Source organism: Staurois parvus, unplaced genomic scaffold, assembly GCF_062004578.1.
Source record: "Staurois parvus isolate SC_StPar_1 unplaced genomic scaffold, SC_StPar_1.0 ptg000397l, whole genome shotgun sequence".
Classification (NCBI taxonomy): Eukaryota; Metazoa; Chordata; class Amphibia; order Anura; family Ranidae; genus Staurois; species Staurois parvus.
In genome coordinates this window covers 3799451-3825000 of record NW_028318193.1, presented here as the reverse complement: position 1 = coordinate 3825000, position 25550 = coordinate 3799451, and the positions used below count along the sequence as shown (strand labels likewise).

Genomic DNA, 25550 nt, shown 5'->3' with positions numbered 1-25550 from the left:
GAATTCCCCTTTTTTGTTACGTCTCTAGGACAGTAAGTGAAGGGAAATGGTACACAAAACAGCAATAAATAACCTGGCAGGAGTTTTAACTCCTTTTTACGCTTTAAGCCCTGGTTCACACCAGTGCAGCTTTAAAATTGTGCTACTTCGTGCAACTTCAAATCTGACTATTCATTGCAACTTCATTGCAGCTTGCTGACACTGTGCAACTTCATTTAACAGATCTCAATGCAAGCTGCAATGAAGTTGCACAAATATAGTGCAGGGACCTTTTTCAAAGTTGTTGTGACTTGAGTGGCACCAATTTTAAATGGCTCCATTGCTGCTAATGAAAAAACATTTTTTTTTTTTTTTTTTTTAAGTTATGAATCGTGTGTTTAACAGTTAAGACAGCAGTACAGTTTTGTCTTCAAAAGTATAAAACCACTAAAAGAAGAAGCAACTTCCAGTTGGTGCTGTTTATTGTAATCAGCAATCATAAACTGCCCCTATGTTATAGAACAAATAAATGTATACAGCACTGAAGGTCAGTGCATGTGCTAATGTCAAATCTCTCCAACCTATGTTGGGGAGGATTTGATGTAAGTAAATTAAAAACTGGATGTAGGAAATTTTCCAATTCACCGTTGGGTTTTTGTTACACTGTGGAGTGTTATTTGGATGGATGTAGGGTTTATTTTATGTTAGAGAGATTTCACATTTTTACCTGCACCGACCTGCAGCGCAGTATTTATTTTTTTTTTATGGTTGGTTGAGGGTTTGTGTTTTTATATACAACTGCAGTTGGCAGTACAACTCTTAGGCTTATTTTATCTGGTTATTTGAGACTAGAGTACCATAGCGCGGAAGGTTATTCTGATTATTTTGTCCTCATGTTATAATGAATTGCAAATTCTAGCACGATCAAAATGCAATTTTAAAAAAAATATTGCTCCATTTATTGATCTTGGCCAGTGGTCTCCAAACAGGGAGTCATTGGTTGAATATGGCTATTTGCCTTTATCCGGCCCTCCGGGGCACCATTCCTCCCACTGACGCCAATAGTGGGGCATTATTCCTGCCAAGCACACCAATAATGGGGAACTATTCCTCCTACTGACACCAATGATGGTTCACTTTTCCTTCCACTGACAACAATGATGGAACATTATTATTCCCACTGACACCAATGATGTCGCACCTTTCCTTCCACTGACACCAATGGTGGGGCATTATTACTCCCCGACACAAATGATGGGGCACTTTTCCTTCCAATGACACCAACAATGAGACACTATTCCTTCCACTGAAACCAATGATGGTACACAATTCTTTTCATTAAAACCAATGATGGGACATTTTATACTCCCAATGGCTACAGTCTGCCCCCCCCCAAATCCTGAAGGATAGCCTCATGTCAAATCACTTACAAACACCTGCAGGCTCCATCTCCGCAATATCGCCAAGATACGTACCTTCCTCACCCCAGACACCACCAAACTTCTAGTACACTCCCTCATCATCTCACGCCTTGACTATTGCAACTCTCTTCTCACTGGCCTACCCAAGTGCAGGCTCTCCCCGCTCCAGACCATCCTGAACTCAGCGGCCAGACTCATCCACCTCACCACTCGCTCCACCTCTGCCACCCCCCTCTGCCTCTCCCTCCACTGGCTCCCGATTGCCCAACGCATCAAATTTAAACTTCTAATCCTGACCTACAAAGCCGTTCATAACACTGCCCCTGACTACCTCACCAACCTGATCCCCAAGTACCACCCTACCCGTACCCTTCGCTCCTCACAGGACCTCCTTCTATCCTGCTCCCTGGTCTCCTCCTCCCATGCACAACTGCAGGACTTCTCCAGGTCCTCCCCTATCCTCTGGAACTCACTGCCCCAATCCATCCGACTGTCACCTTCCCTCCTCACCTTCAGGCGCTCCCTCAAAACCCATCTCTTCAGGGAAGCCTACCCCACCCTCACCTAATGGCCATTCTCCCTCATTCCTCCCACCACTTCCTCCCACCACTTCCTCCCCCTCAGCCATTTCATTCCCCTCAGCCACTTCCTATTGTTCCACTACCCCCTCCCTCCTAGATTGTAAGCTTGAAAGAGTAGGGTCCTCTTTCCCCTCGTACCCTGTCTGTTTTTGTTGTACTGTGCCATGTATTGTCCCCCCTATTGTACAGCACTGAGCAAACCCTTTGGCGCTATATAAACTCGATGTAATAATAATAATAATAATAATAATAATAATAACTGGCTCTTTGTTTAGAAAGTTTGAAGATCCCTGGTCTTGGAAGACACCTGTGAGGGGAAAAAAAAAAAATCTGGCCAGTCATTAGCTTCCACAAGGACATTAGACCTGAGGCATCCTCATCTACCTGTAGACAAGCCGATCAACTCTTAATCCAGCTAAAAAGGAGTCAGATTGGGGAACAATGACACCAATTTTAATGACCAAATGTTCTCAGTTTACCAGAACTGTAAAGGAATGTGTAAATGTTTTACCTTCTCAATATGCATTTCTTCCAGCAGATGGCTTTCCTGTTTCAAATCAGGAAGAAACTCCTCGACAGCCTCTTCTTCCTCCTCATCTTCATAACTGCACGTGCTTTTCCGACGGTTTGCCTCTTTTAAAGTGATAATCTGTGAAAACAGAATGTTCACATTAGAATAAACAAGTAAGAATGGCAGACAGAATGAGCAAGTTGCTGCATAAGTCTAATGAAACAGAGCATCATTCTTCAAAACCAAAATCACTAGCCTTTTTTCCTGAGACATAATCTGGATATTTGGACACAATTTACAGTTCATTATATATTAAATATAGCTCAGAATATTCTTAAAATGAATACGACGCTAATCTGTACCCACACAAAGAATAAGCCCTCAAGCTAAAGTACAACTATGTTAATAGTTGTCCTGTTATGCAAAGCTACGATGATAGAGATCTCTTCAAACTGAAATGTAGAACTGAAAAGAAAAAAAAAATCATGGTATAGACCAGCAATTAAAAAGGACATTTTTCTTTGCTAAACTTTGTAAAGATTTCTATTTAAATCTAACTTAAGAAAAAAAAAATCTATATACAGTATACAAATCTCCTAGCATACTGGGTACATGTATTTGGTTAGCAATAAAATCATTACAGAGAACTTCTGTTGCCAAAAAAACAAATGTGGGAAATTTTGCAAGTTTACCATCATCTACATTTTCATTAAAACTGTAATAGGCAACAATGGATCATTAAAACTGTATTAGGAAACAGTGATCTGGATTTTTTTTCAATGTCAAATCTATAAAAAATAAAATAAATAAAAAAAAAATAAAAAAGAGAAGAAGATGCTCTACCTGGACATAAGGTTCCTGGACACCACTAGCAATATAGAGGATTTTGATATTCATTGGTTTTTGGCTATTCTTCATCGCAGCTGTTCAAAGCACCTCGTCTCTGTAGGACATGTGGTTTCTAATCGGAATCAAAGTTACAGCAACTGAAAGTTTCACTTTGCCTACTACCATTTATACTTTCTATTTCCTGAATGGAAGGAGGGGTTTTGTGCATGAAACAACTTGCCTGGCACGCTGTTCAATTCTGTATTTCTACTGCTGCTCTGGCCAATCTCCAAATAGCTGATACAAGAGTGCAAATTATAACAAATTTGCTTCCTTAATATATTTTTCTCAAATTCTTTTCTATTTGTTTTGCCATGGTCTGCATTTTAATCCATACACATGGAGACGTTTATATGGATGAATTCATGGAAACATTTACTGTAGATGGATGAATTCATGGATCATGCTTGTCAGTGAGGCTGCAGTCATAATGCAGTCACTGTCTGCCATGCATCGCACAGATATTGTGCCAGCATGGAGTGACAAAATACTTTGCCAGAGTAGAAATGCAGGACTTATGGTAATAAAACATATCTCCCACATATTTACAGTCTATATTATTTGCAATAACAGAAATTCTGTTCACCCAAAAATATACACTGAAACAATACTGCAACACCCTAGACGCAAAAAAGTCACACTTTCTCCCCCGAAAGTCCAAAGTCAAAGTAAAAAACTCTGTCTGAAATCCTCAAATCAATACAAAATTTGTGCTCCTAATCAATCCACCTTCATGAAAGCATTCCTTCATAAATCCACGTTTACCTCAAAAAGAAAAAAAACAAAAAAAAAAAAAAAACACAACACTCTACATAGTGCATTATCCCTATGTCATAAAGCAAAAATAAAATAAAAAACCCAGTGCTAATTGTGTGCAAAAACCACCCAACGTCCACTTCTAAGCGGCTGTATAAAATACTCTTACTAAACTTGTGTATAGCTTTAATGGAATGAGATTTAAAGCTATACACAAGTTTAGATAGGGTCAGAGCATTTTATACAGCCGCTTAGAAGTGGACATTGGGTGATTTTGCACACAATTAGCACTGGGTTTTTGATTTTATTTTCGCTTGATGACATAGGGATAATGCACTATGTAGTTTTTTTCTTTTTGGAGGTACACATGGATTAGGAAGGAATGCTTTCATGAAGGTGGATTAAGAGTACAAATTTGTATTGATTTGAGGATTTCACAGACGCTGAGAAAGTTTTTACTTTGCCGCTTTATAAATGTATTTTTTGTTTTCATTTCTGCATAATAGTTTATTTTTTTCCCCCATTTTCCTTTTCTTTTTTTACTAATTATTTCCATTTGATTGCACACAAACAAAAAACACCCCATAGCGATCCACTATCAGAGCATCAATTTTAGACAGTTCTACAGCCATTCTTCTGCGTTTAGTCTGCTCCAGAGCACAAGAAAAATCTGCATAAAACCAAAGGTTTCATCCACTGTGGGAAGTAAAACACCCACTAAGGCGAAGCTAAAGCTAAAAGTTGCATAAACAAAGCAAAGCAATGAAATGGAAAAAATACATACACCTTTGGAGGAGAGAGGGAAGTTGGGGAAATCTTAATGGGTCACATAGGATAAAAAATAAAACCTGACAGGGGTTACAACCTTTACTATATAAAGAGAAAAAAAAAATCTACTTAAAATTCAGGGGAGCAGAGATAGGCATAGTATGTCGGACAGCAAATCTGGTTCATTAACGAATAAGCTAATCTTTAAAGAGCATTTTGCATATTACACCTATATTTAGGATGTAACATACGCCTATGCAGCCACCTCCTGCCACCAGCGCTTCCCATTCTGACAGTGGGTGGGGGAATCTTCTCACCGCACCCACTGTCACAATTTGGAAAAAACAGTCCAGCCATGCAGGGCTCCGCCCACATGACCACATCATTCATTGTTTCCTGTAAATAAATTAGACTACAAGTACTGTCAGCCACTGCGGACAATGGTTTGTAGTTCTCAAAGAACTGCGAGGACGCTGGTCTACGCTTTCATAGTCCATTAATTCATCCTGCCATGCAGTAACCGCTTGCCCATATTGGAGGTATCGGCAGACAGTTTACTGAGCATTTGCAGGATCCTGGCATTGCACCCCCAATCAGAAATGCTTTACAGGCTGCAATGTAAAACTACATTATTATTATTAACAAATGCGCATTTTTACTTTCAAATAGGTTTTATTGAGTTTTAACAAAATTAGTACAATGGATGAACAAAAGGATCAGAAAACAAATCCAGATGTAAAAGCCCGAGGCTCAGGGCTTATGAAAAGGTACAAAGTGAAGATTACATTACACATAAATGCCCAGAGTGTACATCCCTTCCAATAAGATCATAAACAGTTCGTCAAGAAGAACACCAGAAGGCTTGAAAACAGTTTAAGGCACAGAGCCCCCCAGCGATATAAGATCATCCTCAAGGATTACTGTCAAGGTGTAAAAGTAAACAAGGCATGGAAGAAAGAGTCAGAACAGAAAAGTAAAGAAAAGAAAAGGGAAAGAAGACAGGTCCCAGGGACGGCACCCAATGAAGATCATCTTACCTAAAATGCTCTGCACATTTTTTTTTTACCAGCAAAATGTGCATTTTTTTTTTTTTTTGGTTTTTACAAAAGGTGAACTTATCCTTTAAAAAGTCTACTTTCAGCATCCTTCGCTGCTAGGCAGGAGCAGCAGAACATTAACCAGTGGATTGTGGCTCAGAGGGGCAGAGGGAGCTGGAAAGGGGGAGAGTAAAGTTAGCATTAGTGGCTAGGATCCTTTTGCTCCCATCACAATGTCAGCGATGCCAAATTAGAAGTACTGAGTAGAGAGCGAGGAGGTCATTCACCCAGCACACAGACAGCAGGCTAGGGTTACCAGTCTCTATACTGGGAAATATCAGCCCAAAGCAACTCTGAAGGCAAGGTTAGCAGATGGTTTGCAATAGAATGGGGCTGATGTCAAATATGTGACGGTAAGCTTTCAGCTACACTAATCAATGATATCCTATATGCCAAGAATTCAGCTTTAAAACATTTGGGGACCCCTTCTCTACAGCAACACTGTTTACATCAGCATCAAAAGAGCTGTATGAATTCAGGGTCTTCTGCTGGATGAATGGTAAACATTTCCAAGACATTTATAACAGATTTAGGGGTGCTTTGCACTTGTGTCACCATCTGAATACCAATCTGTAAGTGGAATGCTTTTCAGAGGGAGTCTGACAGGCAGCCTGTTTTAACCCCATAAAGCCTGCACCACTGCACAGCAACTGGGTGCATTACACAAGGAGGTTGTGGAGCTGCCCTGATCAAGTGAATGGGTCACAATCAGTGGTGGAACTGCTTGTCAAATACAACAGGGGGTATTATTATTATACAGGATTTATATTAGTGGTGCACCGAAATTAAAATCCTGGTGCCAAAACCGAAAATTCAAAATGCACTTGACCGAAAACCGAAGTTTTTAAAATTTAATTTTATATTATATAGATATATAGAGATTATATATATATATATATATATATATATATATATATATATATATATATATATATATATATATAGATAGATAGAGATATCTATCTATCGGATAAAAATACACTTTGAGGAAAAAAAAAAAAGAATAATATATACCCAAATTTTTGTTAACCACTTGAGCTCCTGAGGATTTACCCCCTTAATGACCAGGCCTTTTTTTGCTGTTTGGCTCTGCACTAATTCAAATGATAATTGCGCGGTCATGCAATGCTGTACCCAAACAAAATTTACGTCCTTTTTTCACACAAATAGAGCTTTCTTTTGGTGGTATTTTATCACCTGTGCGCTTTTTTTTTTCCGCTATAAACAAAAAATCACAAATTTGGAAAAAAAACAATATTTTCTACTTTCAGCTATAAAAAATATATCGTAAACTCAAAGTTAGTCATAAATTTAAGCCAAAATGTATTCTGCTACATGTTTTTGGTAAAAAAAATCCCGTGCATTAGCGGGCAAACTGGCACTATAATGGGAGGGGCGCTAACACTATCGGAAGTCACCAGTGACACTAATACAGTGATCAGTAAAAATCTGTTCACTGTAATCAATGACACTGGTGACAGGGCAGTGAAGGGGTTAACTGGGGGGGCGATCAAGGGGTTAAATGGGATTACTGGTGTACTGGCGGGCAAACTGGCGCTATCTTGGAGGGGCGCTAACACTATTTGAAGTCGCCAGCGACACTGATACAGTGATCATTAAAAATCTGTTCACTGATCAATGACACTGGTGACAGGGCAGTGAAGGGGTTAGACGGGATTACTGGTGTATTAGCGGGAAATCTGGCGCTATCTGGGAGGGGCACTAACACTATTGGAAGTCGCCAGCGACACTGATACAGTGATCAGTAAAAATCGGTTCACTGATCAGTGACACTGGCGACAGGGCAGTGAAGGGGTTAACAGGGGGGGAGAGATTAAGGGGTTAAATGTGACCTAGGTGTGTTCTAACTGTTAGCGTAGTGCTTTGTACTCACTTTTTGTATGTCTTCTTCTCTGTCTGGAACGGAATGTGTCCAGGCAGAGAAGAATGACATCATATCCTGTCCTGTCTAAATGTCAACACAGGACAGGATAGGACAGCGACCGATCATCTGATTTCAGCCAGACATCACTGGCTGAAATCTAATGATTGATCCTTCCGGGATCGAATAGCGTCACCCGCGGGTTGGCGGGAGCGCGCGCCCCTGCCGGCGAAAACGTCGGGAGTGCGGAACCCGTTTTAAAACGTGGTTTTGCGCCCCAGTGCCGCCCTGCACATGTATATATACAGTGGCAGGGCGGCAAGCAGTTAAAATATGAAACAATGTTACGGTCGAGTAAATAGATACCCAACATTTCACGCTTTAAAATTATGCACGCTCGTGGAATGGCGTGAAATGGCGGTACTTAAAAATGTCCATAGGTGATGCTTTAAAAATGTCCACAGGTTAGCAGTGTAAAGTTACAGAGGAGGTCTAGTGTGAGAATTATTGCTTCTGCTCTGACGTTCGTGGCGATACCTCACATGTGTGGTTTGAACACAGTTTACATATATGTGGGCATGGCCTTCGTATGCGTTCACCACTACCAACTCTTCTTACTCTAAATTGATTTCGATAGAAAATGGTGATTGGTCATATTGATAGCATTCATGGTAACAAAGATCATCTAGAAATCACAAAAGAAATCCATACAGAGCAGGAAGATGGCTTATTGTGGCAGAGATCATACAACTGCAAATCCTTACAATCACTCGGCTTTAGGTTTGTGAACAAAAAAAAATAAAAATAAAATAATAATAATAAGATCATGCTTTTGAATCCACTATCTAATCAGTGCTGTCAGGGGATTGTGCCATCTTCTACTTGGGAGTAAAAAATAAAACAAAAACTTTTGGTTGTACTTCTCCTGTGGATTGTTCTGCACTCCTGTGACCCTTTTTCAGCTGACAGGGGGCTGAAGCCCACTGGCAGCTGACATCACTCAGCCAGTTAAGGCTGGAAAAACATCCTGACTTTAAAAAAAGTCAAGGTTCACCCCAGAGCGGCACCTGAGAGCCTGAGCCAGCTGCTCACTCCCCAGCAACAGCCCTGCGCTCCAGTGAGCATGGGGGGGGGGGGGGGGGGAGGGAGAGCAGACAGCGGTGACTGACATTCTCAGCTCACAACGGCGGTGAGATCTCAAGGATAAGTGGTCATATGATTGCTTAGTTCTCGCCCTTAGAGCTGAGGGGGGACAGATGTGGCATCGGACTGATGCTGCATCCACCCAGGTGAGTATAAATTGAAAAAAAATAAACCCCACGCTTAAGAATAGTTAACTAAAACTCAGAATTACACATTGCATTGTGTAAAGGGACGTAGGCCACTTATACTTAACTTTACTTGCTCTGGTCGAGATCTCAAATGCGAACGTGCCCAGGTGAAGATCCCAAAAAATGGTTCCTGCAGCATTTTCAAACTGCAGCGGCCGGGAAATAGCATGATGCTTTTGCACCATGCAATTTCCTCGCAGTGCCAGCAAATGTGCTGCTTTTTGAGATGTGTAGGGGTGTCATTAAGAATGAATGCCAGCACCGTGCATTTTTAAAGCGCATCGCGTTATGGCTGTGGGTGCGGGAACAGCTGCGATTCCCGAACCTGCAACCACTGACAATAGTTTGAACCTAGTCTTAAGGTCGCACTGTGACGGTTAGTCTAGTACAGTGGTGGGCAACCTTTTTTTTCAACTGAGCCAAATCTCGCCAAAACCACGATTGAAATTTATTTTGAGAGCCACATTTTTAAAACTGAAAATACATCCCCCATATAGTAATTCATCCCCCCATATAGTAATTCATCCCCCCATATAGTAATTCATCCCCCATATAGTAATTCATCCCCCCATATAGTAATTCATCCCCCATATAGTAATTCATCCCCCCATATAGTAATTCATCCCCCCATATAGTAATTCATCCCCCCATATAGTAATTCATCCCCCCATATAGTAATTCATCCCCCCATATAGTAATTCATCCCCCATATAGTAATTCATCCCCCATATAGTAATTCATCCCCCATAGTAATTCATCCCCCATAGTAATTCATCCCCCATAGTAATTCATCCCCCATAGTAATTCATCCCCCCTATAGTAATTCATCCCCCCTATAGTAATTCATCCCCCCTATAGTAATTCATCCCCCATATTAAGTCCCAAAGTCCCCCCTGTGTCAATTCACTTACCTTTGCTCCGCGCGTTCCTCTCGCCGTGTTCCCGCGCCGTTCCGGTGTAGCATGAAAATCTGTCTCCTATGAGGATCTGTCGCCCTCGACATATCTGCGCATGTGCCAGTTTCAGACATTAGCAGCCGATCAGCGATCTCCGGCACATGCGCAGATACGTCGAGGGGGACAGATCCTCATAGGAGACAGATTTTCATGCTACACCGGTCTTCAGGGCGGACTGTGAGAGGAGCCTAGCGTGAGCCTAGCTCCGCGGGCCGGATTAAAAGGTCCGCCGGGCCGTAGTTTGCCCATTGCTGCCCTATTGCCTGTCACCTGGTGGGCAGTGTGCTCCGGAGCCGCAGCCAAGGTGAAAGAGCCGCATGCGGCTCTGGAGCCGCGGGTTGCCGACACCCGGTCTAGTAGGAGTCCACTGACCTCAAGGGGGTATCCAATGACGGACACACATTTCACCTTTGCTAGCAATGATGACGGTTTGTGGCTTTTGGAGTTAAGTGTCTTCTGCTTCATATTTGACATTGTCATTATTGTGTGGCTTTAGTCAACTACACCAAGCCTTACATTTTATGCAGCCTGCAACTCCTTAGTATACTTTCCCTGCTCTGGCCAATCATTGTATTCAATATATGTCTACCAGCAATACATTGGTCCTTTTCTATATATCAGATTCAACAGATTCCACAATTCAATTCATTGCCTTTGTTCCAAGCAGTATTAAAGTTGAACTCTAGGCAGATAAAAAAAGGCAAAAGCTAATGCAGCTCGGTGCTGATGAATTTATCCATTAATGTGTTTTTTTAAATGCAAGCAGAGTAATTCTACTTTGCCATCCAGTCCACCAAAGTGACTTAAGAATGCCCTGCAAAGAACACTCTCTGATTCAAATATACTTTGTCTTAAGGAATAAAACACTTCCCCAAGAGTAGACACCACAACAGGTGTGCCAGTTTGTTGATTACCTCTAAAACGTATGTTCTATGCACCTCTTGGAATTAGTGTCATATGCAAGTGTACACTAGAGAACTTATTCTTAATATTTCTTACTTGAGGCAATGTAGATAAACTCACCTCCCAGCTTTTGGTAGAGGGGTCACTAAAAAAGTTGTCAATCATATTCAGTTCCTCTTTATCTACCACCACAAAGCCTTGCTCTTTTGCATCCTTCCCATACACCTCTGGAGACCACTGGAGAAAGAACGTGTAGAGGTGATCCACCCTGTGGAAGAGAAGCCCACTCTATAAATATTACAAAATAAAATATTGAACGGGAGATAATTTAAAAGAATAGTGATTTGTTTTCTTTTAAAAACTTTAGAAGAGTTTCAAATTTAAATTTTTTTTACTCATCCGTGTCCCCCAATTGAGAAGATATTCGCTCACATTTACACAAGAAATGAGGAGCGGAGTTGCCACCAGGGCAGGCGCAAATAGCAATAAACATGGTCAAACATTTCAACCCTTCCTCATTTTGCTAAAAAAGGTTTTTATTTTTGTCTATGCCCCCTTTGAAGAGATTGTTTTTAATGGTGTCCATTTAATTATTTTGCATAAGGATACAAAGTACAAACTTGAGAGCTCATGAAAACACACAAAAAGGGAGTATAAAGCATTGGCAGGGGCACAAAGTACCCAACATTGTACATTCAAGCATTAACTGAGCAAAACTAAAGTTACATGCAAAACAGAGTATAAAGGAAAGGGACAAACATACACACCTGTGCTCCCCTCTCCCATTAGACCAACATTTTGAATAAAGAAGCACAGAGCAGTGCCCTAGGAAATAACATTTAGGGAGGGTTCATCTGAATAAGGGGCCATGAACAATTCCAGCCAAAAATGCCATATTTTATGGAATTTTTTTTAGGGCATGGCCCTTTGGGGAGATTTCCCATCACTTCCTGTCCTGGCAGGAGAATCTCCCCAAAGGAGATACAGTGATAGGAAATCCTCCGAGTATGGTCACAGAAATTAAAACAAAGCCTCAAACCCTACCGAGTTTTCTGCAGAACAAAATAAAAAGTTCTGGCATTTGGCTTCATCAAAGTCAAAATCTTCAGTATATCATACCCTTATCAGAATACACATAGCAAATATTTAAAAGTGCAATATACTTTCTACTAAGGCCTCTTTCGCACAGGCGGACTCCGCCTGCAATCCGCTTGCTCAGCAGGGGATCGGTCTGCTGATCCCCGCTGAGCAGGTGGATGACAGGTCCGTGTCCGCTCCGCTTATGCGGAGCAGACACAGATTGCGCTCTTTTATGGGTGGTGAGATGTAAACAGACTGCCTGTCTGATTACACCCAACTACCATCCAATCAACAGAAAGGGAACAGATCCCGATCTGTTTGTTTGTTCTGGTCCATGGAGGAGAATGGTGGTTCTGGTCAGGTTCGCCTGAAAAACCAGACAGGCAAACTCAATTGGAATATTTATGTAAAAGGAACCTAAGGTTTTACAAATTCATGTAAGCTAATCTCATGACTAGCGACTTCTGCAACTGACAGATCTTTAGCATTAGCAAACATTTCCAATAATGCGCTTTGTTAAAATACAATTTACATTAAAAAATAAATCACTAATTATTCTGGAATCAGAACTTTGCTCATGACCTTTTTTCTTTGGTAATATAGTGTATACACCAACTAATAACTAAACGTATTGGGACGCTTGCCTTTACATGCACATGGACTTTAATGGCATCCCTAGTCCGTAGGGTTCAATATTGAGTTGGCCACAAGGTTTAGGAGTATGTCTATGGGAATGTTTGACCATTCTTCCAGAAGCGCATTTGTGAAGTCAGGTACTGATGTCGGACGAGAATGCCTGGCTTGCAGTCTCTGAAGTCAGGACTCTGTGCAGGCCAGTCAAGTTCCTCCACCCCAAACTCGCTCATCCATGTCTTTTTAGACCTTGATTTGTGCACAGTCATGTTGGAACAGGAAGGGGCCATCTCCAAACTGTTCCCACAAAGTTGGTAGCATGAAATTGTCCAAAATGTCTCTCTCAAGCCCAACCCCTGAAAAACAACCCCACACCCTAATCCCCCCTCCACCAAATTTTACACTTGGCACAATGCAGTCAGGCAAGTACCGTTCTCCTGGCAACTGCCAAACCTAGGCATGTCCTTCAGATTACCAGAGAGAGAATCCTGATTCATCACTCCAGAGAACACGGTCTCCACTGCTCTAGAATCCAGTGGTGGTGCACTTTACACCACTGCATCCGACACTTTGCATTGCACTTGGTGATGTAAGGCTTGGATGTAGCTGCTAGGCCATGGAAACCAATTCCATTATTACTATTATACAGTATTTATATAGCGCCAACAGTTCGCTCAGCACTGAAGCTCTCTATGCACGGTTGTGCTACTCTGAAGGCCACATGAAGTTTGGAGGTCTTTAGCTGTTGACTCTGCAGACAGTGACATCTGTACACTGTGCGCTTCAGCATGCGCTGACCCCGCTCTTTCATTTTACGTTGTCTACCACTTTGTGGCATAATTGCTTCCACTTTGTTATAATACCACTAACAGTTGACAGTTGAATATTTAGTAGCAAGGAAATTTCACGGATGGACTTATTGTACAGGTTGCAACCTATCATGGTATCACGCTTGAATCCACTGAGCTCCTGAGAGTGACCCATTCTTTCACAAATGTTTGTAGAAGCAGTCTGCATGCCTAGGTGCTTGATTTTATACACGTGGTCATGGAGGTGATTGGAACACCTGAATCCAATGATTTGGAGGGGTGTCCCAATACTTTTGGCAATATAGTACATCATGGAGGCTCAACAGTACATTACGCTTGCAAACCATTGTGCATAAATCCAATATAGGATACCTAATGCAATCAGTGACCAAACAACCATTACAGCTGCCAGTGCAATCCATTAGAAATAGGACACAGCAAAAGATTACATATTTGTGGGAATACAGTGGACCCCTGCAGCAAGAACCAGTGGGTTCCTGTGGCTGAAATCACAGGTGTTTGTGAACAGCTGGAAGCCTGTATAAAGCAATGACAGGTCAAAAGAAGCTACAGTTCACATGTATCCACACATGCAACAGTTATCTGTGGTTAGGGACAGAGAGCAACCCTTGACGCAGAAAAGGTTGCGTTCACAGCTGAACTTCTGTCCCTAATCACACGTTTACCCATCCATGTGAATACAGCTCTTCTACCCAAATGTGTCACTTTGCATTTGGGGAGAAGTACTGTGCTCTTATGCATGGGTAAACGCCAAATGCAGAAGATACAGACACATACCCCGAGCATTGTCATGTACAGCACTTTTATTGGTGGACGTACATAACGTATGCAGCTCTCCAGGGTTCATATTGCAAAAAATTTGTAAACCAAAAAACGCAGTTTCCCATAGGAATGCATTGAAAACAAATTCATCAGTTTTGGAGATCAGGTCAGAAAAAAGTTAAAAAAAAAAAAAAAAAAGAAAAAAAAAAAAGTATTTTATCTATCTGTTCAAAATACTCTTTCTAGAGTGCACTTTGAAGGCATAAATACTGTACAGAGACATGATTAAAAAGAAATTCATAAATGCATTGAAAACCAATTAATCTGTTCCGGAGGTCAGAAAAAAAGTAAAAAATAAGTTCTGTTCAAAACGCTTTATAAAGTGCACTTTAACCACTTCCCATGTATATAAAATGTCCTGAGGGGAGCAGTGCAGGGGCGGGTGGCCGTTTATAAACGGCCTCCCCGCTCCCTGCTTGTGCGCGTTCCCTGCACATAACAGTTATGTAACATATTACATAACATTTAATTGCAGAGATCATCTTGTTCTTCTGCCGGCTACTATACACTCAAACCCGCTGTTTTGGAAGATGATGGATACTTAGAAAAATGTTGATAGGTTGACTGCCCAAGCTTTTCGAGGGGTGTCTGGGTGTATTTTGTTGTGTACTCTGTATTATAATTCGTTTTCTGACTACGTTGGAGGAAACATCATTTGTAGTTTAGCCTATATCATCCGATGGAAGCTAGTTTACAGCGACTACTTGGAAATACAGGAGTACCTTGAATTACAAACGCCTCAGTTAACGTAATTTTCAGTTTACGAATGAAAATCCATTGAAAATAATGCCTCGTTTTACAAATTTTTTTCGCAATACAAAGTTTCCCTAGGATGCATTGCGCCTGGGAGTTTTATAGCGCCGGCCCATGCCTTTAACCACTTCTAGTCTGGACACTTTTACCCCCTTTGGCAAAATCTGTTGAGAAAACTACTTTAAATCTTCTTTTGCAAACAATTTCCGCTGTACGTGAAATGGAGTATCCTACCAATCTAGCGGGTGATTACCCTGGTTAGTTCGCAGCTGTCTGGGAGCTATGGGATCAATCCCCTTATAGCAAATGAGTTGGATTGTCTTGAAGCTCTGTTAATCACTATAGTAAATACTGCTACCTGCCATTTAGCCATGCTATTGTGCTATGTCTGAATTGGTTATTCTTTTTTTTCCTATTATGTACACGTATATGTTGCTGTGGGTGTGTTTACACCCTTATTTGTACATGTGTAAAGTTGGGCTGTAGCCCAAAATAAAAAAATTACAATATAAAACAATTTTAAAAAAATGCAGGTTTTTCATGTATTCCAAGGGCCCTAGTTCACACTAGTGCAGTCACTTTTCAGTGCAGAAAAAAAAGTAGAACATACTGGAACATGGCAAACTGCACCGAAACTGCGTGTGGTGTGAACTGTAAATAAAAATGTATTCAGAATGCATTTTTTGGCCCTTAGGGCTAGTTCACACTAGATGCAGCCCAGCGAGTTTTTTTTCTGCATCAAAAATGCTTGCACAGTATTTTTCATGTATTCCAATGGCTCTGGTTCATACCAGTGCAGTCAGTTCCAGACGCAGAAAAAAAAAAAAAAAAAAAAAAAGTAGAACATGCTGCATTTTTTCTGCACAGAACCATACTGGAACATGGCAAACTGCATCAAAACTGCACCTGAACTGCGTGTGGTGTGAACTGTAAGTACAAACATATCTGGAATGCATCCGGAGCGCATTTTTGTAGTGTGAACTGGCCCTTAGGGCTAATTCACATTAGACACAGCCCAGTGCGTTTTTTGTCTGCCTCAAAAATGCATGCAGAGTGTTTTCCATGTATTCCAAAGGCCCTAGTTCACACTAGAGCAGTCAATTCCAGTCAGCTTCCAGTGCAGAAGAAAAAAAAAAAAAAAAAAAAAAAAAAAAAAAAAAGTAGAGTGTGCTGCATTTTTTCTGCACAGAATCATACTGAAACTGCAGCAAAACTGAGGTTTGGAGGGGTTCAATACAGTACATTTCTTTTATTAACCACCTCCCACCCACCATATAAGGCAATGACGGGCACAAGGTGGTTCTCTTGTTCTGGGAGGACGTCATATGACGTCCTCCCTCTCTAACCGCGCGTGCGTAGCTCCGGGAGCGCGCAGCATGACGATCGGTGGTGCGCTGTGTCTAGATCACGATCAACGGAAAGAGCCGAAGATGTCGGCTCGGTCATGTGATCAGCTGTGTCCAATCACAGCTGATCGCATGTAAATATGGGAAATGCCGGTTAACGGCATTTCTCTCCACTCGAGCTGTCACGCTGACAGCTCGAGAGGAGAGCAGGTAATCGGCATTCTTCGGAGGGGACATGTGCACTGATGATCAGTGTGCTCTGATGATCAGTGTAGCCCCAGCAGCGTCACCTGTCAGTGTTCATCAGTGCAACCTGCCAGTGCCCATCAGTGCCACATATCAGTGCCTACCAGTGCACATCAATGCCACATATCAGTGCCCATCTGAGCTTTCAGTGTCGCCAATCAGTGGCCATCTGAGCTTTCAGTGTCGCCAATCAGTGCCCATCTGAGCTTTCAGTGTCGCCAATCAGTGCCCATCTGAGCTTTCAGTGCCGCCAGTCAGTGCCGCCAGTCAGTGCCGCCAGTCAGTGCCATATATGAGTGCTGCCTTTCAGTGCCCATCAGTGATGCCTGTCAATGCCCATCAGTGCCACCTACCAGTGCCTCCTCATCAGTGCAGCCTATCAGTGCCCATCACTGCAGCCTCATTAGCGCTCATCAGTGAAGGAGAAAAATCACTTATTTACAAAATTTTAAAACAAAAACTAAGAAAAAAAAACGTTTTTTCCCCCATAATTTTCAATTGTTTTTGGCTTGTTTAGCAAAAAATAAAAAACCCAGGAGGTGATTAAACACCACCAAAATAAAGGTCTATCTGTCTCAATAAAATGATAAAAACTTCATATGGGTACAGTGTTGCATGACCGTGCAATTGTCATTCAAAGTGCGACAGTGCTGACAGCTGGAAATCGGCCTGGACAGGAGGGGTTATAAGTGCCCTGTAGGCTAGCGATTAAACACCCAATCAAGTGCAGAGAAAAAAAAAAAAGGATTGAATGATGAGAATAAACTAAATTTAGTGAATGGATCCAATGTAGTGAGATTATGAATAGATGAAAGCTTGATGTGCAATGGGCAGCAATGCACGGATCTGGTTTTACTGCAGTCCTATCAATTTGTGTGAAGAAGGAAGATTTGGCAGACATAGAAGAGAGGCTGTGCATAGTACTCACTCTTGTACACTGTAGGATACACCCATACGGAGTAGCAGAATGACTAGGATGGCATAGAGAAATCCAATAAAACGAAGCCAGGGCCAGCACAGCCTCTTATACAAAGATATCTGCACACGAGGTGGTTAATGATTACAGCTGTCAGCCAGGAACAAAAGGAGACCTCGTCGCCCTCAGAAATGTCTAACTACAAAATCGCTAGACAGGTTAGTATAAAATTAGGTCAAATGCAGTCGCTGCTGAAACAGCCTACACACAACTTCCAAAAGGGAACTTTAACGTCAGCTTTTTCTGGGGTCAGGTTTCTGTGGGCTGAGGTGCTCCTGTGGTAAATCGTTCTGCTGTGCAGGGAGCGCACTATAGGAGAGTCATTACAGGGGTTAGTCATTTCCCTAAAAATCGTGGGCTAATGCAGGCCATACACGGGTCAAAATTCCAAACTCATTTTCTTTAGAAAATCAGAAATTTAGTTCGTTTTGTAAACCGATGGAGCCACCATTGCTTTTCAACCAACGAAGCCTTCAATTTCTCATGTTGCTACAGAAAAGAATTTTTGTGGCCAAGAATTTTCTTTTCTTTCCAGGTCACAGCTTTATATTTTTTTGCACGATTCTCCCATCATTGATTCGAAATTAGTTTTTCAAAAAATTTCCAACATGCCCAATCACTCAAATTGGATGGTCACATGAAAATCGTCCGTTTCTGTGACCCACTAATGATGCGAGATTCAAATGAAAATACTTAGAAAAGATTTTCAAAAGAAACCTGTGTATGTCCAGCTTTAGGCCATATAGGGGGAATTTAAAAGGATACGTTCACCTTTCAAGAAAAGAAATAACAAATGCACATATTTTGTAGGAAGGAAAAAAAATGCTTTTTTTTTTTTCTTTTTTGCAGGAGCCTGGAAAGCATTGTGCCCAAGTTCAGTGGATCAGGGGTGCAGTGGTCAGGCTTCTGAAGACAAGCCCTGTAGCTTTCAGCCTGTACCTTCACCCTAGGTTCACACCTATGCAGGGGCAGTCTGACCAATTGGAAACTGCCCGAGGTCAGTAGGGGGCCCCATGAGAAGCCCCTGGTACCTTTTACATAGGCTTTTTTGAGTTTGGACAAGGACACAGGGGCCCCATGATCCCCTATTGCCCGGGGGCCCCATGAGTTGTCAGTCTGCCCCTGCACCTTGTGTTTAACATGATTTCTGCGTTCATATCTCCACGTTTTCACCCAGTGCGTTTTTTGGAAAGGGTCAGGGGCTTTTCAGAATTCGACCCATGTATGGCCGGCTTTTAGGCCATTTAGTGGGAATTTCACCTTTCAAAAAACAAAATAATAATAAATGCACATATTTTGTAGGAAGAAAAAAAGCATTTATTATTTTTTCTTGCACGAGCCTGGAAAGCATTGCGCCCGAGTTCAGTGGATCAGGGGTGCAGTGGTCAGGCTTCTGCAGACAAGCCCTGTAGCTTTCAGCCTGTAACTTCACTCTAGGTTCACACCTATGAGTTTTCCGCAGCATTTTGCAGAAACGCAGAACAGTCCGTTTAACATGATTTCCTATGGGACAGGTTCACATCTCTGCGTTTTCACCCGGTGCGTTTTTTGGAAAGGGTCAGGGACTTTTTTGAATGCAAAACATTGCATTTTTGGTTTGATAGACTTCAATGGGAATGCTGCGGAAAAGCATTTATTGCATTTTTGATGCGTTTTGCATTTAAAATCTGCCTACCAACAAGAACAATTTTAAAAAATGAAAAACAAATTCCTGCAAAATGCATCAAAAACATGGCAAAAATGCAAAACGTAATGCAGAAACACCTCAAAGCAACTTGCGTAGGTGTGAACCTAGGGTCATGCAGGCTGACTGTATACAAACTACAGGGCTTGTGAACTATGAGACTGCTCATCAGCGTCCTTGCAGTTCATTCAGCACTACAAGCAGGGGAGGACTGACAGCTCATGGGGCCCCCAGGCAATAGGGGATTATGGGGCCCCTGTGTCCTCGTCCACACCCAAAAAAGCCTATGAAAAAGCCAATGAAAGGTACCAGGGGCATCTCATGGGGCCCCTTACTGACCCCGGGCCCTCGGGCAGTGCCCTGACTACAAGACTTGTAGTTCTTGATGAACTACAGCGCCGTGGTAGTTCATCGATTCTTCCTGCCAGTGTATCAGGATGTACAAGCAAGCAGATATACGCACAGGTCTTCAGGAGACCCTCATGGCACCAGAGATCTGCTGATTGCTGATGCAATGCTTTACAGGCTCCCGTAACAAAAAAAAAAAAAAAAAAAAAAAAAATAAGTTCACCTTTTGACAAAGAATAATGCATATCTTTCGAAGTTGGAATACAGAGAAAGGTAGAGTGCCTGTCTCTGCACACTGTGCATCAGACTGCATGTTTACCGTTGCCATCTCCTCCCCTCCTGTCACTGATTGTTAAGGGAACTCTCGGTTTCGCAGCCAACAGCACCTCTGCAATCAGAGATTCAGATACTGGGTAGAGGCTAATGGGGAAACAGATACCAGTTTCCATCAGGTCCACTCTGTGATTGACAGCAGACAGTGGGAGTATTCTATAGCCAATTGTAGGCTGTCTAGTGGCTACGGATCCACCCACTGCCTACTGTGAATCACAAGGAAAGAGTCGACCTAAGGCCTGTTTTACACGGCTTCAGCTTGTAGAAGAGCAGTATGAAAAAAAAGCTTTGACAGGGCATTTTCAGAGCTTTCAGGAAGCTTTTAAAAAGAAGTTCACCTTTTGTTTTTTTCCTAAAACAAATGCACATTTTCTTGCAGGTAATAAAAAAAAATGTGCATTTATTATTTTTGTCTGCAGGAGCCTGGAAAGCATTGCACCAGTGATCAGCTGATTGCTGATGCCATGCAGGTCTCCTGCAGATCTGTCAGTATATCTGCCTGCCATACAGGATGTACAAGCAGATATACTGACAGGAAGAATGAGCGAACTACCACAGCGCTCCACAGAGCCATGGTAGTTCATTGAGGACCACAAGATGACAGCCACTAAGGCTGTCAAAACTTGTAGTCTCATTCACAGATGACTGTGAAAGGGTGACTCAGCTGTGTGGGCGAAGCCCCGCAAGGCTGCGTTTTTTTAATAATAGTTTGATAGCTAGTGAGGGGAGAGAAGATCCCCCGCTAGCTGTCAAAGCAAGGATCAGGGGCCGGTCTGATCGGAACATATTACACCCTGAATATGTTAAGAAAGGTGAACTTTTCCTTTTAAAAGTACTATTCAGCTCAAGTTTAATGTAAATTTTGAATACAGATCAGAATGGGAGTGCTGACTGCCACTTCAAAACAAGCTGCTAGCGGATCACGATCCCTTGGTACTTCTCCTTGCCCTCTCTGGGTCAGAACGGCGCCCTTTTCATTGGCGCATCAATAATTCTTTATTGACCACTCAGGCTACCTGCCAACAAATAGAATTTTTTTTACGAACATACTTTACGGAAAACGCGGGATCGGTCTCCTCGGCAGTGCCCCTATGGGAGGCGCATAAGGCCACGGTGCGGGGTCATGTTATACAGCTGGCGGCGGTCCGGGAGCGGGAGCGCCGACTTTTGGAGCTTCATTCTCTCCTGGCCTCTGCGGATGCGCGTTGGAAGTCATCTCCATCCGCGGCCCATAAACGCGCTCGGGACGCTCTGGCGGTAGAGTTGGACTTACTTGCCTCTTCGGAGGCAGAACGGGCCCTGCGCTGGACCAAACACAAATTTTATTCCTGTGCTAATAAGCCGGGCCCGATGCTGGCCAGGAAACTCAATTCTGTGGGGAAACCCCATAAACCGATTCGACTGCGACTTCCTACAGGTGGCTGTACTTCTAATCCCCAGCAGATTGTTTCCCGTTTCTCAGACTTCCTTTCACGCCTCTACGCTAAACCAGATCCCTTCCCCGTGGCTCAAGCAGAGGCATTCTTTCAAGATCTCTGACTTCCTGGATTATCCGAGGCAGCACAGGTGGCACTCAACGCCGGTATCACTGTACCAGAAGTGCTCCAAGCTATCAAATCTTTACGGTCCACCGCGGCCCCAGGTCCCGACGGCTTTTCCGGTCTTTATTATAAGAAATTCTCAGCCTTGTTGGCGCCATTTTTGGCTGAGTATTTTAATGCGTTACGACAGGGCTCCTCGCCCTCTCCAGATGCGCTTAGAGCGCATATCGCCATGATTCCTAAGACGACCGATGATGTACAGGAACCGCAAGCCTTCCGGCCTATTTCTCTTCTTAATGAAGACCTGAAGATACTGGGCAAGATCCTTAGTTTTCGCATCAATAAATATTTGCGTAGCCTGGTCCACAGGGACCAGGTGGGGTTCGTCCCCGGGAGGCAGGCGGGTGATAACGTCCGTAAGGTGGTTCATCTTATACATTTTCTGCAACAATGGAAAATCCCAGGATTCTTACTGTCTTTAGACATCTATAAAGCCTTTGATTCTCTATCCTGAGAATATCTGCGGTTTGTGCTGTCTCGTTGGGGTTTTGGGGATTCTATTCTTTCTTGGATTCAGGCCTTGTATTCTTCTCCTTCGGCCTCCGTCAAATACGCTGGGTATTTTTCAGATCCCTTTCCTATTGGGCGAGGGACGAGACAGGGTTGTCCCCTGTCCCCAGCGCTCTTTGTCCTGGCGCTTGAGCCGCTGGCTTTAGCGCTTCGGACCGATTGCAATGTAACGGGGGTTCCTTACGCGGGACAGGAATTCAAACTAAATCTTTTTGCGGATGATGCCCTCCTGACTCTTACTAACCCCCTGACGACGCTTCCTAATTTGCAACAGGTTCTTGAGCGCTTCTCCTTGATTTCGGGTCTCCGTATCAACTTGGATAAGACTATAGCCCTCAATATTACTTTGGCTTCGGATTTGGTTTCGCGCCTACAATCCCACTTCCCTTACAAATGGGCTTCCTCTTCTCTTGAATACTTAGGCGTTTGCTTGACCCCCACTTATGACTCCTTGTTTGCTGCAAATTATTATCCATTGCTTAGCTCTCTATCCTCTCTTATGCATTCTTGGCAATTTCCGCACCTGTCTTGGATAGGACGGGTTAATTCGGTGAAAATGACCATCTTGCCGAAATTGTTGTATTATTTTCGCACACTCCTGGTGCGGGTTCCCCCTCATTTTCTTCGGTTGCTTCAGGCGAAGTTAATGCGTTTTATCTGGGCCGATAAGCACCCCAGAGTATCCAAAAGTACGCTTTTTGCCCATAGACTTCAGGGTGGTCTTGGGGTGCCTAATGTGACTAAGTATTATCAAGCGAGCCAGATTGCCCCGCTGTCTATGTTGCACGCCTCTTCCAACGTCCCCCTCTGGGTCCTGTTGGAACTACCTAATTGTGCCCCTATCGCACGGTCGACGCTTCTATGGCTTCCCGCTGCCCTGCGCCCTATGGCACTGAGTCCGATGTTACTTCATGGCCTACAAGTTTGGGACTCGGTACGTTATTCTGGTGGTCTGATGTCACCTTTTCTGCCTTTGCTACCAATTATTAACAACCCTCTTTTCCCGCCGGGTTTGGATCACCCAGGGGCGTTTTCTTGGTGGGTGACTAATGGTTTTTCGCAGGTGCGACACTTTTTGATTTTTCGGTCCTTTCCCACCTGGGACTCTCTTCGGGAGTCCCGGAATATCCCCCCAGCGGAATTTTTTCGATATCTTCAATTGCGACACTGGCTGCGGGGTACTTCTGCGTTCCCGTACCAGAAATCTGCCTTTGAACAGCTTTGCCAACAGCGTCCCGGCGCTCCGGGCCTTATATCCCTTCTTTATGCAGCTCTGAACAGACGCTCGTCGCATACTTCTCTTTCATATGCTGTTCAGTGAGAGCGCGACCTGGGAGTGGCTGTGGATCCGGAGGACTGGAATAAGGCCTGGTCACTCATAGCTAAATGCTCATTTAATACGACCACACTGGAGGCAGCCTATAAGGTATTGTTTCGTTGGTACTGGGTTCCGGCTCGGTTGGCCCGGGCTAACCCTGCCTGTAGTGATCAATGTTTTCGGGGTTGTGGTCATCGTGGTGATGTATTGCATATCTGGTGGTCATGCCCGAGACTATTTCGTTTTTGGTCTAGTGTATTTGGCCTCCTTTTCACCTTGTTCCATCTCTCCATACGCCGGGATGTTCGGTATGCTTTGCTTCATTGCCCCATACCGGGCCTCTTGGCTCACCAGCAGAAGTTGGCTTCCTATCTGTTTTTATCCGCCACTAGAACAATTGCTCAGGCCTGGAAGAGTCCGTTTGTCCCTCTTCAGGGGGTGCGGGATCGTATGACCACTATGATGCTCAACGAACAGACATCGAGTATCCGCAATGACTCCCAACGTAAATTTTAGAAAATATGGGAGCCGTGGTTGCATTATGCCCTTCCCTCACTCCCCCCGGCTAGTCTGGGGATGTAATGGCGTTCGGTGTTGGCGCTCTTGAATCCCTGCTCTTTGCCCCCCCCCCCTTTTTTCTTTTTTTTTTTTTCTTTTTCTCTCTCTCTCTGTTTTTGGTGTGACTAGGACAGCTGCATTTAGTTGTTATAATCAGTTACATTATTGTTTTGTAACTTATGTGCCATTGATAGCCCCTGCGTGGGCGTACCTTTTGCCCTGTTGGCATTAGAGCATTGTTTTTCCCCCTTTTTTTTATTTTGCATTTTGTTTATCTGTGCAATTGATAGCCCCTGCGTGGGCATGTTTTATTGCCTCTGTTTATACTGTTTAAAAAATTTAATAAAAACCATTGAAATAGAAAACAAGCTGCTAGCAGGCTTCAGCACTACTTGAAGCTTGTTGAAAGCTCTGTAAATGCTTTGTCAAAGCTTGCTGTTCACACTGCTCATACTGTATACAAGCTGAAGCCAGTGTGAACCAGGTCTTAATGAAAACTAGAGTTTCTGAATCAGCTGTTGCATGGTCTAACAGCTGCACACTATGGACGGAGTGTCCGCTTTGGACATTCCAATCTCAGTGCCCCTCTGAATGTCTAAAGATTACCGCAGATACTCTATCAATTCCTCTGAACAGGCACGGTGAGCTTTAAATTATAACTAAAGTGTTACTAAACCCAGGAGCCTGCATTCACTATATCTGCTCTCCCACAGTACACAGAACATGGAAACAAAATTATTTTAGTAAATATAAATTGCTAAATAGTTTATCATCAGCAGTTAGAGCAGTCTTGTGACTTCTATCAGTGTTCAGCAGAGCACTGGTAAAGCTTGTAGGAGGAGTTTTTTTCTGCTGTAGGATGCAAAACCCCTGACCTCTGTCTGGACAGTGCTGATTGGCCCTGTGCTGATCACATGACTTCTCCCAAGAAAAAAAAAAAAAAACACTAACAATACACACTAAACTGAGCATGTGCAGAGTAACTCCACATGATATAGGTCTTATCAGGAGATAAGAGGAAGACGCTGGAAGAAGGGGAAGATCAGAGAAGTCAAGATCAAACAGAATGTTTACACAATGCAGAGGATTAACCCCTTAGGTTCCACAGTGAGTATAACAAGCATGATTTACTGCATATACAGACTGATTTTACTGTTGTGGGTTTAGTAACACTTTGCGCTAGCCAAAATGGAAAATACAAGTTTAGCATTAAAGAAGAATTAGAATCCATAAAAAAGGATGTTTTTTTTCTGTGCCCCCTTCAGGGAGATTTATCCAATTTGCCATGTTTATCATTGTCACAGAGAGTGAAAGTGAAAAAAAACAAACAAATTTTGGGTTGTCACCAAAACAGGAACAGAGGGCAAATCTTCCAATGGGGACACTAGTTCTGGTGATAACCAGGGCTTCCCTCACTTTGGAGGGATTTCCTCTCACTT

The 25550-nt window shown here is 42.9% G+C and overlaps 1 protein-coding gene across 3 annotated transcripts in view; it reads right to left on the bottom strand.

The window, feature by feature from the left end:
* The window catches only part of NCOA7 (nuclear receptor coactivator 7), a 246793-nt gene that overhangs the window by 26868 nt on the left and 194375 nt on the right, over positions 1 to 25550 (bottom strand). For 2 of the 3 annotated variants that reach the window (XM_089686445.1, XM_089686446.1), the window contains exons 11-12: positions 11194 to 11341; positions 2493 to 2630 (exon numbers count right to left, since the gene is read on the bottom strand). In XM_089686445.1, coding sequence (XP_089542571.1) covers positions 2493 to 2630; positions 11194 to 11341 — 286 coding nt within the window. Of the gene's footprint in view, positions 1 to 2492; positions 2631 to 3335; positions 3479 to 11193; positions 11342 to 25550 lie in introns of those variants that run through there. The other variant, XM_089686447.1, reaches the window with a different exon arrangement.